Below are 18,157 nucleotides of genomic sequence, written 5' to 3' on the forward strand. Positions count from 1 at the left end.
TTTCTCCTTCCCAACTCCATTTCCAAGCTTGCTAAGGTGTTTCTTAAGCTTCCAAGAGTGTTTCCGGATGCTAATCACTCTCCTACACACTCCCAATGACTGAAATTCAGCAAAATAGCTCTCTTTATTGTTGTAATTTTTGGTTTTTTTGCTAAAAACCCTAATTTCCGCCCCTCCTTTCTCAAGTTGAACCATAGGGGAAGCTTTCCTAAGGTTCCCTTCATCCTCTTGACAAATCGAAGATCTCAACACTCCAAGGATTTCCATTGCAAAGACTTCTGCTGTCATCGACTCTACTTGCTATTGGTAAGCTTTTATGCTTAAATATGGGAGCAAGTAGCAGGAGGGAGGAACTGGATTACAAGATCACATACCCTTTGTGGTGTTCTCTTGTCCTACGTGCTCTCTTGCAGATTGTTGCTACCATGTGTTGGTGGAACAATAGAGAGCAGATGGTAGGGAACATGGGCACTTGAGAGGGTAGTGTGGATTGCAAGGCTACATCGACAACCACTTGTTTGCAATACTATATTCATATGCATTGGTATAGAAATTTGGTCGGAAATGCCCATGACACTATGTACTTGATTCTCCCAAGATTAATATACTTTATTTGAGGGAGGGGTCGGCCGTTCCGGCTCATTGTGTGCCTCTTGTCAATTCAGTAATTTACTTCTTGTATTTGAGCAAGTGTCCATCAAATCTTAGTGTATTTAAGTGTATTGATTAGCATTGTGTTCAACCAAGTTACACTCTCTAAGGCCAAGATACATTAAAAAGTTTGCCCGTGGTCAACATATTTCAATGAAATGTGTGAGGTTGATAAACTGAACTTTGTAAGTATGTACATGTGGACGCCACCCTCACTCTTGCAAAGTGTAGCCAACATCCAATCACATTTAGTTGGATTTTAAGGGTTCTCTCTAAGGCTAAGACACATAAAAAGTACTCCCCTTGTGCACAGATTCCAAGCAAATATGCTCGGTTGTTGGTGACTCAACTTTTTGCAAGTGTAAAGTTTAGCCACCATCCGAGCATATTTGGTTAGATTTTACGGGCCTGAAGTCCAATTTTGAGAGGCCTCTGTAAGCACAAGACAACACATTAAAAAGTAGCCCCTTTACTATGGTCCGCTTATTCCAACCAAATATGCTAAGGTGGTAACCAAAATTTTTAAGTGTTTAAATATGGACCCCCATCCTCATCCTTGAAAGTTTAGCAACCACCCAAACACATTTGTTTGCACTCAATAGAATTAAGTTAGAGAAGACTGAGGCTTGAATTCGACTATATTATCTCCAGGGACTTAACTGCTCATTGTTTCTTATAAGATGCGTAGGGACTTGTACTTAGAAACTTAAAATTTTACGATAGTTTGAAGTTTGAAAAGTTTGCATATTTTACATGCTTAGTTTATGGCGCACAAAACATATGAAGTCAGGAACATGTGTGCCTAATGGTTGAAACAAAGATCCTTTCTTTAGAGTGGAGTGAAAGTTTGTAATGGTTTATTTACACTTCTTTTATAAAACCATTGTCTTTGCATTTTTTCTCCGGTGAGTGTATGGTCTTTCTATTTCTTAAGGTGATAAAAATTTGGATCCACCGATCAATGTTGATTGGAGTTTTTGCTAGCTTGTTAGATCATATTGTGAAACACGTGTGTGTTTGTAGGTTTGTTTCAAGTGCACGCCAATTGACCAAGAGTTTGGAGCCACCTTGTGTGAATGAGCTTGGTTTTACCAAAAGATTTGTTCGTTGCATACAGGTAAGTTTTGCGGGTTTCATATACATTAGTAGCATTAACCAAGTGTAATTAACTTTCTATTTCAACAAGATTTCAACTTGTTTGCGAAGAATCTTATAACAACTCGATGATGTGCAGATAGCTGAAGTCGTGAACAGCATGAAAGATCTAATAGACTTTAGTCGAGAGAACAACTTTGGCCCCATTGGTACCTACCCTTGCACATCCTTTTGCTTTTGTACATTTGTGGTATGAAATGATTAACTTTGTAATTTTTGGTGACATGTAATAACTTTAGGAATACGATTTCTGGACACCCATCAATCAGCCTTCATTGATATATTGGGCATGGTGCATTGCTAAGCATATCTCGTGTCCTTGTCCTCTAGGACCTTATGTTTAATGTCAGAATGTTACATAAAGCTCAAAATGGTATTAAACAACAAGAAAGGAACTGAAGAAAAAAGGCTGAACTGCCAAGTATCTGCATAACTGCCAATTATCAACTGACAAGTATCTTCATCACTACCAATTTTCGGTCATCTTCTTTATGAAGGTCCTTAAACCTAGATATTCAAATGAAGAAGAGAAAAGCTTAGATGAGATGAAAATATTACAGTCCTCTGGAGACCAAGTATGGTTTATAATGATACAAAAAATGTGTGTGTTACACGTGTGCACTGTGCACACACCCCGTGCACACTTGTTTGTGTGTGGCTATTCTAGTTTCATGATTGACCTAAGTCAAGCTTGAAAGGGGAGGGGTGGGGGGGTGTGTTTTCTCAATGATTGAGCATGTGAACAAAGTAAGGGACCATAGCTGCTAAATGTTGTTGGCTGCAGACTGTCGAACCATATCTGGCAACTTGAGAAACCCCTCCATAATCTGTTGACACAACTGTCTGATGTGTGTGTAGGCTGAACTAACAAGAATTGTGTGTTATTTGGTCTCTATCATGGTGATTGCACATCAAGCCCATGGTGCATTGGTGTTTATAAGTGTGGTTGTGCTCGTTGAGAAGTTGTTGTGTAGGTAACTGAGTACTTTGGGTTGATTTGTGTCAGATGCAACATGGCCTACTCTGTTATGATACTACCACATGTCACATGTGGAAGCTCTGATACTACTGTTAAGGCATATGAGTAGTGCTTTGGTGTATCAACCAAAGAGAAGAGAGGGGGGAGAGAAAGAAAGATTGTAGTCTAAAACAAGGCCCACATAGTGAGTGGACCTTGCATGCATGTTATGTACCTGGACACTAATCTATGGATTAGGGATCTAATCCAACGGGCTTAGGGGACCCCGGGATTAGGGATTAGCACGGAGATACTTGGCTAGGGTTCTTGGATTGATAAAACAGGCCTAATGGCTATTTATAACAGGTTAGCTATTTATGGCGTAGTTATCACTAGATAAGTGATAGCCTGGTTTATAATGAGACACAATTGTGTGGATTCACCACTGAAGGTCTTGGCTTGAGCCTTGGACAAAGAGAGCAGACATGCTCATGCCATGCACATGGCAAGTACATCCATGTTTTCAGCTGTGGTTAGGGAAGACCTTGTGGAGGAGACTTTACAGTTGATATGAGAGCAACGCTAATATAAAGGCTGACGAAGGTATGTGTGTTTAGGCATAGATGTCGGGATTCCAAGTATTTCTTTTAGCGTTCTCTTTCCCTAAAACGAATTGCTTTGTTGAAGTTCATATCTACAAGGATTTGTTGGCGTTAAGGTATGCATGTCATTGTGAGGGAGAGATAGAAAGAAGCATTGTTTTTTATGTGTTTTTTTCTTGGTTACACTTACCAGTATGCAAGGCACAACCGGACATCAGATAGCAGCCGACGGCTAGAGTTGGATAACACAGGTGACATGTGGCATTGCCGCGTGGCAATGATGACATGGCAATGGTGATGTGGTAGGTGGGTATAGGTGGCAACAATACTACTGGCCGACCAGGAGCATTAGTGTATATATATATATATATATATAGGTGGCGGACAACAATACTACTGGCCGACTAGGAGCATTAGTGCACTATATATATATATATGTGTGTGTATATATATATATATATGTGTGTGTGTGTGTGTGTGTGTGTGTGTGTGTGTGTGTATAGTGGGCAACCAAATCGTCATATTCATTTGCTTTCCTTGGTGTTGGACTTCACATAGCATTTCTGTGTTGGCGAACTGCGAGCCAGGAGTGTACAATAGGTCACAGGGCTACCGATTTGATGTATTCATTCTCAGTCCCATCTTGTACTTGAATTTCAATTGCATTCTCTTTTTCTTGTACATATTACAGAGGAGTAGTTTAAAACTCTTGTGTGTGCTGTATGTGTAATTCCACTGCACTCTTCTTTCTATCTCTTGAAAACCCTAGCACATAGGCACAAGTGTTCTACAGTTGGTATCAAAGCCTAAGGCACAAGTGTTCTACAGTTGATATTAGAGCTCGTGTGCGTTGATTGCTATGATAGGGTAGAGCACTTAGATTCCATGAGTGCATAAGTTTGAGTTTTGGGAAAGTGAATATTTGGGTTCTCTTCATTGCATGTGGGTTAATAACTTAATTGGGGTGTATTGTGCGTCCCCGCCCCACCAAACCCTTACCTCTTTGCACAATGTTGATCACTTGATATTTGTGATGGATTCACAACTCACTAATTTGCTTCTCAGCATGAAGGCATACATGGACACAACTCACTAATTTGCTTCTCAGCATGAAGGCATCCATGGACACACATGCGGCTGAAATGGAGGCTATATCTGACATCTCGACATATGGAGTTGGCACCTCGAGCACCTAGTATTCCTGATGTGGAATCTACAAGGGCCCAAGCTTCAGAGTAGGTGTTGGATGATTCCAAGGATGAAGTGCAAAACTTTTGGAGAAGGTTTTTTCACTCCTAGGCAAGGATGTATTTGGATGAGCTTCGCTCTCAGACCATGTCCATCCAAGGTGGTGGCAGCAAATGATTATACATGCTAGTTGCAATTATCTTATCCAAATGTAATCCCCTTGCATTTTTGCCTTTAAAGCAAAGATTGTTGCTTTGGCACTGTTTGGTGGATGTCCTCCCTGTTGCGGAGATGCTTGCTAAAAGACTGATAGTTGGAGCCCTCAGCAACCTCTACTACAGATGTGGAGCCCGGTCTGAAACTTTTCCACATCTGTTATGGCATTGTTTGAAGACCAGAGTTTCTATGAAGATTGGTTGATGATATCTTAGGTCGCTTCCTTGGCAAGTGATATGGCAAGCATTTTTGGATATTTGGGACTCGTGTGCCCAAGTCTCCTGATTTTGATGTCTTTTTCCTATGGACTAGATATTGGGATTTATGGACAATATGGAAGACGAGAAACAATGCTATGTTCATTGTTTGGGCACACGCCTCTACAGGCATATGCTACTTTAAGATGAATTTGCGACAATCCCTCCACGACTGCTTATTGTTGGAGGACATGGTTTTTAGTCAGTTCGAGGTGTTTTTCCACTGCTTCTGAAGTTCTCTGAAGATGGACTTGCCTTGAGTCCATTTCCTATATTGTACAGAAGTCACTATTAATAGAAGCATGGTTTTTACAAAAAAAAAGAGTGAGAGCAACCTCTTAGTTGTGTGTGTATGTTGACATCATCCATGATGATATCAATAGTGATGTCATTCATGATGATGTTAGCATAATGTCATCCTTGATGACATTGGCCTATGCTATCATGCATGATTTCACCTTGATGATGCCACCCATGACATCACTGTAGATATTATCCTAGAGATTATTGAGTCAATAGATAAGGCTTTGAAAGGCCTATAAAAAAGCATGCACTCGCAACTTTAAAAAAAAATCAAGAAAACTAGAGTATTATGCCAAAGCATTCGAGCAATCACAGTCTCTTGCTATCACTCTCTCTCTCTCTCTATCACACACACACATTACAATCAAGTCCTTTTTGATCACGAGCTTGACCTTGTTTACTCCAACCACATCTACCACCAACTCTAGGATGTGGAACCTACTGTCCCCCTATCCACCCTCACATCACAACTCACCACCATACTCCACACATCTGCCACCGCTTCTTTCATCTTCACGCGGGGGTCTATCGCCAAGCCACCTTGCGGTTCCATGTCCCAGAACTGTTGGTATGATGACGACTGCTGGGCCACATGCTCCCGTCTTAAGCATGAGGTACGGATTGGGCAAATCACGCTCCCTCTATCATATACCCCATCAGCCACCCCCCCCCCCCACCATATCCCCGTCCCACCACCTTCACCTTTATCACAAAGAGCATGGTCCTCAAGGCCATTGGTAGACTATGCAATGGGTGAGCCCAGGATCACGAGGGACTCACTGCCGAGTACATCTCACATGCCGATGATACCCTGGCGTCCCTACTAGCCTACATGTTCAATAGAGCCCTTTGTGAAGGATTTCCACCCTCTTGGTCCACCAACACCATCATCCCCATCCTCAAAGCCGGAGATCCACTTGATCCTAATAATTATAGGACGATCATGATTGGCCACACATTGGCCAACTCTATGGATTAGTGCTAGAGGCAGAGCTAAGCTCATTTGTAGAGAGCCAGGGATGCAGAGCCTCAGTACAGGCTGGCTTTCGGAGGAGCTACTCTACCCTTGACCACCCTCCGTGCGATCATTGAGGAGGGTAGAGCACGACATCAGAGGATTTACTGTCGCTTTGTGGATTTCTGCAAAGCTTTTGATACTGTATCCCGAGCCCGCCTCCTACATCGTCTACAGGAGATAGGAGTCCTATTTGACATGGGTTGGAGCATCATCGCCCTCTATGAGTCTGTCACCGGACGAGTGAGAGACCCAGGAGGTACATCACAGGAGATTTCCAGCACTATTGGGGTGAAATAGGGTTGCCCTCTATCACCTACTCTTTTTGGCCTCTACATTGATGAGATCTCAAGCTTCATTGATGGATTAAGCGGGGCTAGTCCCACACTGGTAGGCATATTGATTCCCATACTACTTTATGCAGATGACAACATCCTCCTGTCAGACTCAGTCGAGGGGCTTCAGAGATAGTTGGATGCCTTACATGACTTTTGCACTCAGCGGGACCTCTCTGTTAACCTTGGTAAAACCAAGGTAATGGTCTTCAATCTCACCCCTTCACATCTAGATTGAGCTTGACATATAGAGGGGTTCTTGTGGAGATCGTCTCATCCTATGTCTACCTTGGTGTCACTTTCAGTGGCCCACACTTCATCATGGTTCCCGTAGCACATGCCAGAGTGACACGGGGATATGCAGCCTTGAGCATTACTTGACATCAATGCTTCCAAGCACATTTCCAAGAGCCCAAGACGAAGGGCTCGCTTTTTGACACCCTTGTCACGACTCACACCAGCCTTGATGTATGGAGCAGCCTTATGGGAGCCAGATTTATCCGATGAGGATTGGCAGCGAGTTGAGAGGCCCCAGGTCATGATGTTCTCCCGTATTATGCGCAACAAACCATTAGTCCCACACTAGATTATCCAGGCAGAGTTTGCTGCAGCCTCGATGGCAGTGGATGCACTCTTCTAGACAGTCACATACCTCCATCGCATCAATCACATGGATCCCCATAAGTACCGGAGGCTTGCCCTGGAGTCATCAAGACAACTAGCACTTGAGGGCCACTATGGAGTATGGTATGCACTAGTTTCCACTTGGTTCTTAGTATATAGGCTCTGCTTGGACCACCTACCCCCCCTTCAGTACAGTTTGGACTCCCCTTTTCTCCGATTGTCTCACGAGGATACCAACCGGGTTATCCGGTTAGATCTTCTGAGCCTCTACACCCGTTGCACATGGATCACACCTTCGGAGCTCCCCACGAAGATGCACTTCTACAGAGATCACTTCCTCACACTCACTGAGGATGGATTCATCTAGCAGCCGAGCTACTTGAGTGTTCACATGTCCCATGCATGCGGATTGCGATTGGCTAGATGCGGGTTTCATCCCATTGCCTGAGAGTGGAGAGAGGTAGAGCTGAGCGCATCTTCAGAGTCGGGAAGCTCATACGGAGACCCAGAGAGGAGAGGATCTGCCAATTATGCCACACACAGGTTGAGACGGAGGAGCATTACATATGCTGCTGCCCAGTATACTATGAAATCCGCGGGAGGTTTCATTGTCTATTTCGTGAGGGATTTGGTCTACTCTCTAGGATCATTGACTTCCAGGACCAGTGTTGCCTAGGCCTCTTCGTGCTTGAGCTCCGCAGACACAGGGACACCTTCTTGAGAGAGCTTCGGCCCTAGTCACCCCACCCCCTCCCTCACTAGCCAACCATCACGAGTTTCTTTTGGACCCAGGAGAGGTGGAGGACATTGATATAGTGGATCTTGTGGACCCTCCACAAGCTGCTCCGGACCTACCTCACACGAGAGGAGTTACCTTGGACCGACCCCCCCCCCCCCCCCCGGTCAGCCATGATCACCTCATCAGCTCTAGATCCAGGACATGCTCCACCGCCATTGAGCTACCTTTCCACGTGACATAGCTGAGGGAGACCTCTCGGCCATACTCATTAGCCCCATGCTTGATATTTTGGAGAGTGGTATACCATCTACTCGGAGCTGATGTTGCTCTCATGTTTCTATGTTCTTAGTATTCCATGATGAGTTTCCATGGACAGTTTTGTATCACCCTAGTGAGATAGCTATGTTTATGTTTTCTTTCTGTTTTATTTTCCATTCCATGATGAGATATGCCATGGACATTATTGTAGCACTGTGGTCTCATAGGCCCATTGGGTCTGTAGTAGACGCTTAATATATCTTTCTTTCTTGCTTTCTCCCCTCCATCTCTCTTACTCATTGAAGCACCTTCTAGTCTCAACATGGTATCAGAGCTTTATCAACTGTTGTGGCACACCCTACTTTTGCTGATGTGGTTCTACCTACATGCATTTGTCGCCTTGCTTTGCTTTGGGTCGCAATGTCATTTGTAGCAGCCTTTCTCATCTCTTGGATTGTGTAGTACATCTCTGCAGAAAAAAAATAGTGCTCGGTGCTGAGAAATTAAGCGCATTGGTTGGGTGATTATTACGAGCTAACAACAGCATATATGGGTGATTGTTGTATTGCACCCGTGCATTGGTTGGGTGATTACGAGCGTAGCAGTTTTCGAGGGATACAACCAAAGATGCAGTGGGCTCCAGAGGGCAAACGGCTGCAAACCCACGCGTGGAAAATCTACATGGAAGTGTAAAAGGAGGTTGGAAAGCTGTCTCTGGAGTCTGGAATTGAAATGTTACAGGTTGTGTACATTGCATACATCAGTGGTTCGCGCACCCTATAGCATGACCTTCACATGCAGCTCATGTTCATGTTGAAGTCGTGCTTCCTGCTTCTCACTTGTCTCTGCTAGCTGAAAGCCATTCCAAGTTTAAGTCAGCTGATCACTTGCGGAGCTGACATTAGAAGCTACACATGCAATCATGGATGATTGGATCTTCCAAGAACTATAATTGTGTTTGAGAAGTTCTCAGGAAGCAACTGTCAGAATACGCAGCGGAGATGATGACCAAATCTGGGAACACGAGAGCAAAAACGCAGGCAGAAAAACAGCACACGAGAAAGAGAGATGTAAGCGTGTAACTCTGCTCTGATATACACAAGAAGATCCCGAATATGATACAAATAGTAGTATGGGGCTGGGGGCCTATATATATGCCCCTGGGAGAGCAGTCGGCCAGCATAGGAATTGCCCACGCCAGCTGAAAAATGTCCACGACTGCATAAATGCAGTCGGCCAGCAGAAAAGTGCCCACGACTGAGAAATTGCAGTCGGCCAGCAGTCCAGTAGCCCACGACTCATGTGTATGCAGTCGGCCAGCACTGGAGTGCTCCTGGCATCCTCTGGCAACCCTCCCAACCACTAGAAAAATGGGAAAAATAGGGGAAAAATACGGGGAGTGAGGAAAAATGATAAAACACCTGATAAGGGCGGGCACACCCACAACAAAGGCCCTGGTGTATAAAACTGGAGAGGAGATGACTTCTAACAGCAACTTCCCGACTTGGTAGACAGATTCGGCTGGTGCTTTTGCATGACAGTGTTTGGAACATAGTAAAAGGTAGTGATGAAAAACCGGAAGGCATGGCAACATCTCTTCAAGTTCAAGCTTGGAATGATCAAAATGACAAGGCATTGGCACACATCGGTCTTGGTCTCGCCAACACCTCATCCATATCTAAATCTTGACATGGATAAGCCGGCAAAAGCGGTATGGGATAAGTTAGACAATCTTTTTGAAAACAAAATTAACAATTCCAAGGTTCTCTTAAAATTGAAGTTGTATGTTACAAAAGTGAAAAGATCCGAATCTCTCCAAGAATATTACACACATTAGACTTAATCATTCAACGACTTACTCCTTTAAAGGCTCCACCAGCTGATGACGACATGAAAATAGTTTTGCTTACTAGTCTTGAAGAGATTAACAGATTTGCAGAGACCCTAGGAGTATGATGAGATGTTAGCTATCCTTAACGACGAAGATCGGTGTCATAAGGATCTAATAGGGGAACTCAACTCCGATAGAGCTTTCTACGGGAAGACTTAGGCAAGGGAAGAACCGGAAAAACCCTTATGTGCTCCACTTGCAAAAATCTCAGTCACAATGAGGACGTGCTTCAAGGAGATTGCCAAGGAGGAGTCCAAGGACCACAACAATCTTGTTGCAGAAGAAGACGAAGAAGATTTTGAAGACGCATGAGAAACTTCAGTAACTGAAGAAAAAGCTCTTGCAGTGATAAGTAATCTTTCTTAATGAGATAGATTATGACTGGGCCTTCTAAACCCTTCTCCTTAAGTGTCATTAAGGGTTTGCTGCACGGGTTGTCCCCGATACTCGATTGTTCCTATTTATGTGTTTGTAAATGTGTTTCCCATCTTGTGTGTGATTATTATTCTCTACCCCTGTTTAGATCGGGGGGGGTGGGGGGGGGGGTGATTTTGAGTAGACTGATGTAGGTTCAAGTATGTATGGTCAAGCCTCCGTATCAGTCAGGCCTCTCATGAGAGTATGGGTGTTGGTTTCATCATAGTTGTCATGTTACGAAAATACGATACCGTACGGTACGATACGGTACATGAATTTTTGGGATATTGTACGATAAAATACGGTTTTAAAAAAAAACTTACAAACTATGGAGCTTCAAGCTTGAATGTGAGGGAAGGTTGGGGGAGGAGCCGTCCACAGTGCTTGAGGAACCAAAACATGGAGATGTGTCTCTCCCAATTGGATCTCCCAATAGTATGACATTATACGGAAGTTTAAAAGCTTGGCAATGATTGACACCTATCTACGTTGAATAAAGTAACGATCAAGAATAGATATCCCCTTTCCTGAGTGGATGATTTGATTGATAGGTTGTAGAGAGCTGCCTATTTTATGAACATTGACCTTCATAGTGGTTATCACCAAATAGGTATAGCTCAGGTCCAAGGAAGATGTTTAAACAGGATTCCGCACCATGCGGTACAGCCATTACAAGTTCCTTGTATTACCCTTTTGGGCTCACGAATGCTCTTGCTAATTTTCAACAAATGGTGAATGATCTCTTTAGAGATTATTTAGGGTATTTTGTGGTAGTGTTTCTATATAATATCCCGATGTACAATCGCACTTTGGAGGAGTACGTGGAACATCTCCATATATTGAGGCATGCAAGTATACGAACTGTGAGTTTGTCAAACAAAAACTCATATGCCTAGGACATCAGGTTTCTCAAGGTGGAATGAGAACAAATCTTGAGCGGATACAAAAGTATTTGATTGGCTAGTTTCTCAGACCGTGAGGCAACTTTAGGCGCTTTTGGGATTCATTGTCTTTCTGAAGAAGTCGGTGAGGGATTATTCATAGTTAACTGTACTGTTCACAAACCTCCTTCGAGCAATAGGATGTAAGTCCAATAGCTCGATTTCTTGGAGAACGAGAAGCTTGATGAGGCTTTCGGAGCTCTCAAGCTTAAAGGGAGGGAAGCACTTGTATTGGTCTCGCCGGATCTTAGCAGATCATTTGTGGTTGAGATATATGCTATGGTTTCGCGACAGGCACAACATTGTTCGTGGATAGCTGACCTTTAGCATTGAAAGCAACAAGCTTTGACGATATGTGGGTCGGATGACACATTTAAGACAAAGAGTTGTATGCAATATATTTGTGATAGACCTGAGTTGAGGCCTCACTTGAGGAGGAGGAAGGCATGGTGGGGTGAGTTGATGCAAGACTTTGATATGCAAATCGAGTGGTAGATGTCGAGTAGAATTGGGGAGGTGAACTCTTTGAGCTTCATCAAGATTGGGGTTGACCCTTATGACTTTCTAAGAGGGCTATGTGAGATTGACAATCATTTTGGTTGGAATTGGTAGTAGTTTCAACCAAGTTGCTCCATAGATTTAGACCAAGATTCTCAGGAGTCATACCATCTCTGAGTGTAGCAGGTGGTCAGTCCCTTATTCAGAATGGATTTTCCTTTCCAGAAAGAGAAGGTTTACGTACTGGATAACATCAAGATTAGGAAAAAGATCCTGGATGAATGCCATGATGCTCCTACAATGCGTCATCCAGGGGTACAACGGACCTATGACTTGGTAAAATAGACGTTTTACTGATAATGAAGGCATATGTTCAAGACTATGTAGCAAAGTGTTGTCAATGCCAAGTGAATAAAGCTGAGGAATGTCTTAGGGCTTGAGGTATGTTACATCCTTGAGAAATCCTAGGAGATAAATGGGAGAGTATTTTCATGGACTTCATTGTGGGTTTGTCACAGACTAGCATAGGACATGATGCTATCTGGGTGGTGGTAGATAGAGTGATGAAGATAGATGATGCTATTTGGGTGGTGGTAGACAGAGTGACAAAGTTAGCACAATTTTTTAACCTATAATAGTGATAGTGAAGGCAATTGAATTGGCGCAACAATTTGTTGAGCAACTTTTGAGTTGTATGGATTGCCTTTTGACATAGTCAATGATAGGGACTCCAAGGTTTGTGGACACTTATGGTAGCTAGTTTCCAGAGATGGAGACTATGTTGAGTATGTGCTCCTCTGATCATCCTCAGTTGGAAGGGCACACAGAGAGGGTGAATCACGTTTTGGAGGATATGCTTGGTGCATATGTCTCCAAGAGACCATCAGATTGGGGAAGTACATCCCGATGGCTAGGTTTTCCTATAATAGTGCTAAGCATGCGGCTACTAGTTATAGTCTGAGGAAGTTTTTTGAGGGAATGTTAGTTTGTTTGAGAGTGCCCAAGAGTTACGTATGGGGAAGGTTGAGAAGTTATCCCCTAGGTATTGCGGACCATACAAGATCTCGAAAAAGATTGATGAGGTTACTTATAGACTAAAGTTGCCTACGAATGTGAAAGTTCATCTAGTCTTTCATGTCAATCAACTGAAAGAGATGCGAGGAGGTAGAGGACTTGTCCAATGTTCCACATGAACCCGATAGTGTGATAGATTTCAAGGAAAGGCAACTTAGGTCCGTGAATATTAAGATCAAGTGGAAACATAGGACAGAGGAGTACTCAACTTGGGAGTCAGCAACTAGTTTGAGTAAGCGCTTCCTTGAATAGTAAATGCTTGAAGATGAGAAGTATGTTATGTACTTGGACACAATGGATTAGGAATCTAATCCATTGGGTTTAGGGGATCCCAAGATTAGGGATAGGAGGTAGATACTTGGCTAGGGTTCTTGGATTGATAAAACAGGCTTAATGGCTGTTTATAGTAGGTTAGCTATTTTGGTGTAGTAACTAGTTATCACTATATAAGTGACAGCCAGCTCACCTCCCAACCACGACTGGCATCCACGAATCTTCCCCAAGCCAAGGCTAGGGCTCTTGCACAATCCCATAGGCCCATGTAACTCCGGCGCCCCATACCACCAAAGCCTGCACGCCAACCTATGTACTTGCCATGTGCATGGCATGAGCATGTTTGCTCTCCTCGTCCAAGCTAGACCTTCAGTGATGCATCCGCACAACTGTCTCATAATAACCCAAGATACGAGGGAGGTTTCACTGTCTCTTAAGAGAGGGGAGTGGCTCCTTGTCACGTGTGATGCATTACAGAGATCAGCAATACTTGGGAGTATACTTCTTAGACAGAGAGAAGATTTAGTAAGGCTACATGCAGGGAGGCAGGATACCACCCGGACTGCCATGACTGATGCTCAGTCCAGACGACATCAGAGAGGACAGATAGATCATAAGAGAGGCACTTCATCATCTCCTTGGGAGAGTATGCCCCGACAACAAGACGTGCTGGCCCCGTGCACACGCAGAATCTTCAGAGAGAAGGCATGAATCCTCCAAAGGGCAAGATGCCCCCACCCCCAAAGGCCCAGGCCCTCTTCTCATCAGCTTCAGATCAGGAGCGTATTACTGGAGGTGGATATTGACTCTATGTACATATCCAGTTGCAGGAGAGCTCGCCACATGATAGCAAATTCTTGTTTCATTCTACATTGTAAATTCCTGCCCTAATCCGTTAGTACCCAACCAAATCATCAGGTAGCAGGCTGGTAGTAGACTGGGCATCTCAACAGGTAGTGCTCATCGCTCTCTTATCTCCCTGCTTATGCACAATCTGCATATTAGCTCTTCCCATGTTATGTCCTTGTGGTATGTCCTTTGCTCTCCCTGGCTCTATCTAAATGGGATGGGAAGACACCCTCAACTGATCAATGGCAATGCTCGTGACATGGGACATGTGTCTATATAGATAACTGGGTCTGACAAAAAACCCATCCTTGGTGCTCCACGAAAGTGTGCTCTATAGCACTGGAGCTTTGTAGAAATTTCTGGTGGGGACAGCCAGGCCTGTCCATGTGAAGCCGAGTAAATTCTAGGCAGATAATGTGGGTGACCTCTTGATATGAGAGATGTAAAAGAGGGGCATTCAGGCAGTACTCAAGAGTGGGATGTGATCCATGTGAATCAAACCATCTAGTGATGTGGGAATACCAAGAGCTGCTTTGTTCCTTTGTGTTAGGCACCAAACTTCAAAGCAGGGTACACCAAATCATCAAAGAGTGAGCATGCTTTGCTTGCCTAGCTGTTACTGTCCTGTGTATCTAGGCTGAATAGAAGACGGAACCTTTCTGATCCAAATGGGGATTGTGTAGGAGCGGGCTTCTAGGAATACCCTTGTTTTACATGTCTGCAGCATAACGTTGATGCCTTGGCTCACCTACTGAAGTGGAGTGTTGACTCTCATAGATTTGATGCCGGGCTGGAAGCCTGGATGCCTGTGTAGTATGCAGAAGACTTGTAGATGAATCGTAAACTTGATTAGACCATAATTCAGCACATAAACTTGACGGTTTGCAATGTGCAAATGAAAGAGAGAAGTGGGAGAGTTTACTGTTTTGGGTCCCAAAACCCTCTGAAGGGCCCCTGCCATAAACATGAATTTGCTTATACTGCTGAATGTGTAGAGGACTGACTGTGGGCTGTAAATCAGCACCACACTGACTTGGTGATGCATGCAGGACTCGTGGAGGGGGGCTGAAACTGGCCGCCCCCCTGATGTGGTCCTTAACAGCACCATGGAGCTTGCGTTAACCTCCAGATGACCTTCTACAGGCTGCGTTTGCATACACAGGAGATCTCCCCTGTGCCTTGACCTTCTCCCTTGCATTTATGGCCTCTCACTCTTGGTCAATACTTGCAAGATTCTCAGATCAGAAGACAAGGGGTTGGCGCACCTTATATAGGGGCTGGATGGTCTGGCTGACTCGCAAAGAGGACAAGAAATATAATATTTCTTGCGTTTTCACACATGTGGCCACCTAGGCTGGGCTCCTAGGCATGGATGGCTTTCAAGTTTCTGGGCCTCTTTCCCATGCACAAGGGTTGGACAGCCCATAGCCCCAAAACCGCCACGTCTCATGGGCTCCTGTGCCTAAACCTATGGTTCTGACTGATGCCAATATACCCCGCTACAAGCCTAAGAGGGTTACTCGGTGTGCGGGACAAGCACGACTTGACCTGTGCGGGGCATGCACAAATGACCTTGACATTCTTGTGGTGGCACACTGGCTGACATGTCCCAGACGAGGGCTCACAAGGGACCAGGTGACTAACCACAAGGCTTGCACTTATCCTGTACAATCATGTCCACGACATCCAAGTGCAGGATGGACGTGAGAGCCTGAGTGTGACAACCTGAGTGATGCTCTATTGACGTGTCCTTGAACTGGGGATCAGATGACACCGAAGTGGGGAGATGAAGGGCCTTTTTTCAGGGCTGAATTTGTCCCCTTCTGCTATTCAGCCTGGTTGGTCCGCTGTATGACCAGCTACCCGACCTGCTGCCCTCTCTGCCGGATCTGCCTAGAGCTGTTCAAACCTGTCCCACAAAATGCGGAGTCCACATTACTAACCCAAAACTTACACTATTCTGGTATTGTCATGTCACTGTGCCACTCCAAGTGCAGTGAGTGCATGTGACAATTTGTGTACAATTTTTGACCTTTTTGGGTTCTTTTTCCATTGTGCAAGACATTTTCCAAGTGAAATCCTATAATATGCAGCTTTATGGTTTGGGGGCAGGTTGCTATTCTAGCTCTTTTGGTCCTCTGTTTAAGCTAATTACAAGTGGCCAATGTGATGTCTGTGACTGGCATGTGAAGCTAAACAATTGTTTCATATTTCAGAAAGCCTGTCAAAGTATCCTTGTCGAAGGTTATCTGCAGAAGTTCCAAGCTATCTCAGGGGGAGTGACTCCATGGGAATGGATCTGTTTGTGACTGAACAGAACACAACCACCAATCCCTTGCAATCAAATATAAATGATCAGGGAAACAGGCCAGTGAGTGACCATATGAATTTGCTTCAGTCACGGCTGCTTCGACAGAGCTCTGATTACCTTCAAAGTTCTGCACAGATTGATCCGTCCTTCGTTGGGACTCCAACTGCTGGTGATGGTTCTCTAATGAACTCTTTACAGGCCTCACCAACCAGTTCCCTTTCTTCTTACCAGACTTCTATGTCTACATTGACTACGAACTCTCAACCACCTGTCACTGCTTTCCAGAACCACCTTGCATCCAACTCTAGAAACACAAATCCACTGCAGCAGCCTTGGCTTCAGCACATCCAATCTAGCGATCAAAACACTAACAGTGCAGTGCAACATTTCCTACAAGGAATGATGAATCCTCAGTCCAGCGCTGGTCAAGTGTTCCATCAAAGAAACACTGGGAACATAGGGATGAACAGAAGTCTTGAGGAGGGGATGCCATCTGGCCTTGTCAGGAGTATGTCAGGTATAAACAGTACCAACGTCAGGGGAAATGTTAATGGCATGGGAGGCATCTCTGGGGGAGCAAACATGGGGCGTGGAAGCGGGGTGAATGTGGGCCTAAGAAGTGTGGGGAGTAATCTTTCCCATATGGGCATGCATGGTAGCAGGTTAAGTTTGGGTCCACTTGCTTCACAACAGGAAATGCATTTGCAAGATGACAGCTTGAAACAAGGCCTTGGCCTCAGTGCCAACATCAATTCAGAAAGTACAATCAATTGGAAGTAAGCACAGGATGTTGTCTTTGGCTCCATAGCTGTGCAATGTACACGAACTTCCTGGGGCCATCCATGTATCATAATCATATGGCAGTTGTTCACCATGGTGAAGGATACTCGCTTGCCACAACTTTTTTTTTTTTTTTTTTTTTTTGGGGGTGAATGTAAATGTGTGTCGGGCCATTGCCATACTTATGTAAGTTCTTGCGGTCTTAATTCTAAAGCTGCCAGTTTTATGTGATGGTGGCTATTTTGCAAGTGTTTACCATCTGTAGCTTTCAAAAGCATGGTTGAAGGGATGTGCTTATGGATTGAAGAGATTAGTGGTGATAGTCAAAATTTTGAGATTAACTGTGTAACTTTTTTTTTGCCTGCTTGTTATTTTTATTCTTGGCTAAGAAACATCCCTTATTTGTTGTCCTGATACTGCTATATGGTTTAATCATTTGACACTGTAATTGACGTGATCAATCACAAGGTGCCACGTGGCACCTTATTTGTACCTTTTCCATACAAGTCTTAATGGTATGCGTACTAATGAAATAGTATGCCGTATAGGTATAATAATACGCAGAGAATTATAATTGTCCGCTGGATAACTTGCTATGTGTAAGCGCATGCTTTACAATTTTACGCCGTACAAATTCATGTAGTGAAAGGTTCTTGAGGAACAATTCTTTGTGGCCTAGAAGCTCAGCTTACTTCTTGTGATGCCCTACATGCAACATTTAAAAAACAGACTCACACTATTTTTAATTATTATTTTTTAAAGAAAAAAAGCCGTAAGAATAAAACCATGCTTAACACAGGCAATGGCAACCCAAAAAATGGT

General features: G+C 44.0%; 1 protein-coding gene across 3 annotated transcripts in view; it reads left to right on the plus strand.

The window, feature by feature from the left end:
* The window catches only part of LOC147640369 (uncharacterized), a 41,810-nt gene extending 24,215 nt beyond the window's left edge, over positions 1–17,595 (plus strand). For all 3 annotated transcript variants that reach the window (XM_086779859.1, XM_086779864.1, XM_086779869.1), the window contains 3 exons: positions 1,675–1,768; positions 1,886–1,955; positions 16,461–17,595. In XM_086779859.1, coding sequence (XP_086635985.1) covers positions 1,675–1,768; positions 1,886–1,955; positions 16,461–17,335 — 1,039 coding nt within the window. In that variant the 3' untranslated portion in view covers positions 17,336–17,595. The remainder of the gene's footprint in view (positions 1–1,674; positions 1,769–1,885; positions 1,956–16,460) is intronic.
* The last annotated feature ends 562 nt before the right edge of the window (positions 17,596–18,157 follow it).

This window comes from Cibotium barometz, chromosome 3 (assembly GCF_041138505.1).
Source record: "Cibotium barometz isolate CiBa-2024 chromosome 3, ASM4113850v1, whole genome shotgun sequence".
NCBI lineage: Eukaryota > Viridiplantae > Streptophyta > Polypodiopsida > Cyatheales > Cibotiaceae > Cibotium > Cibotium barometz.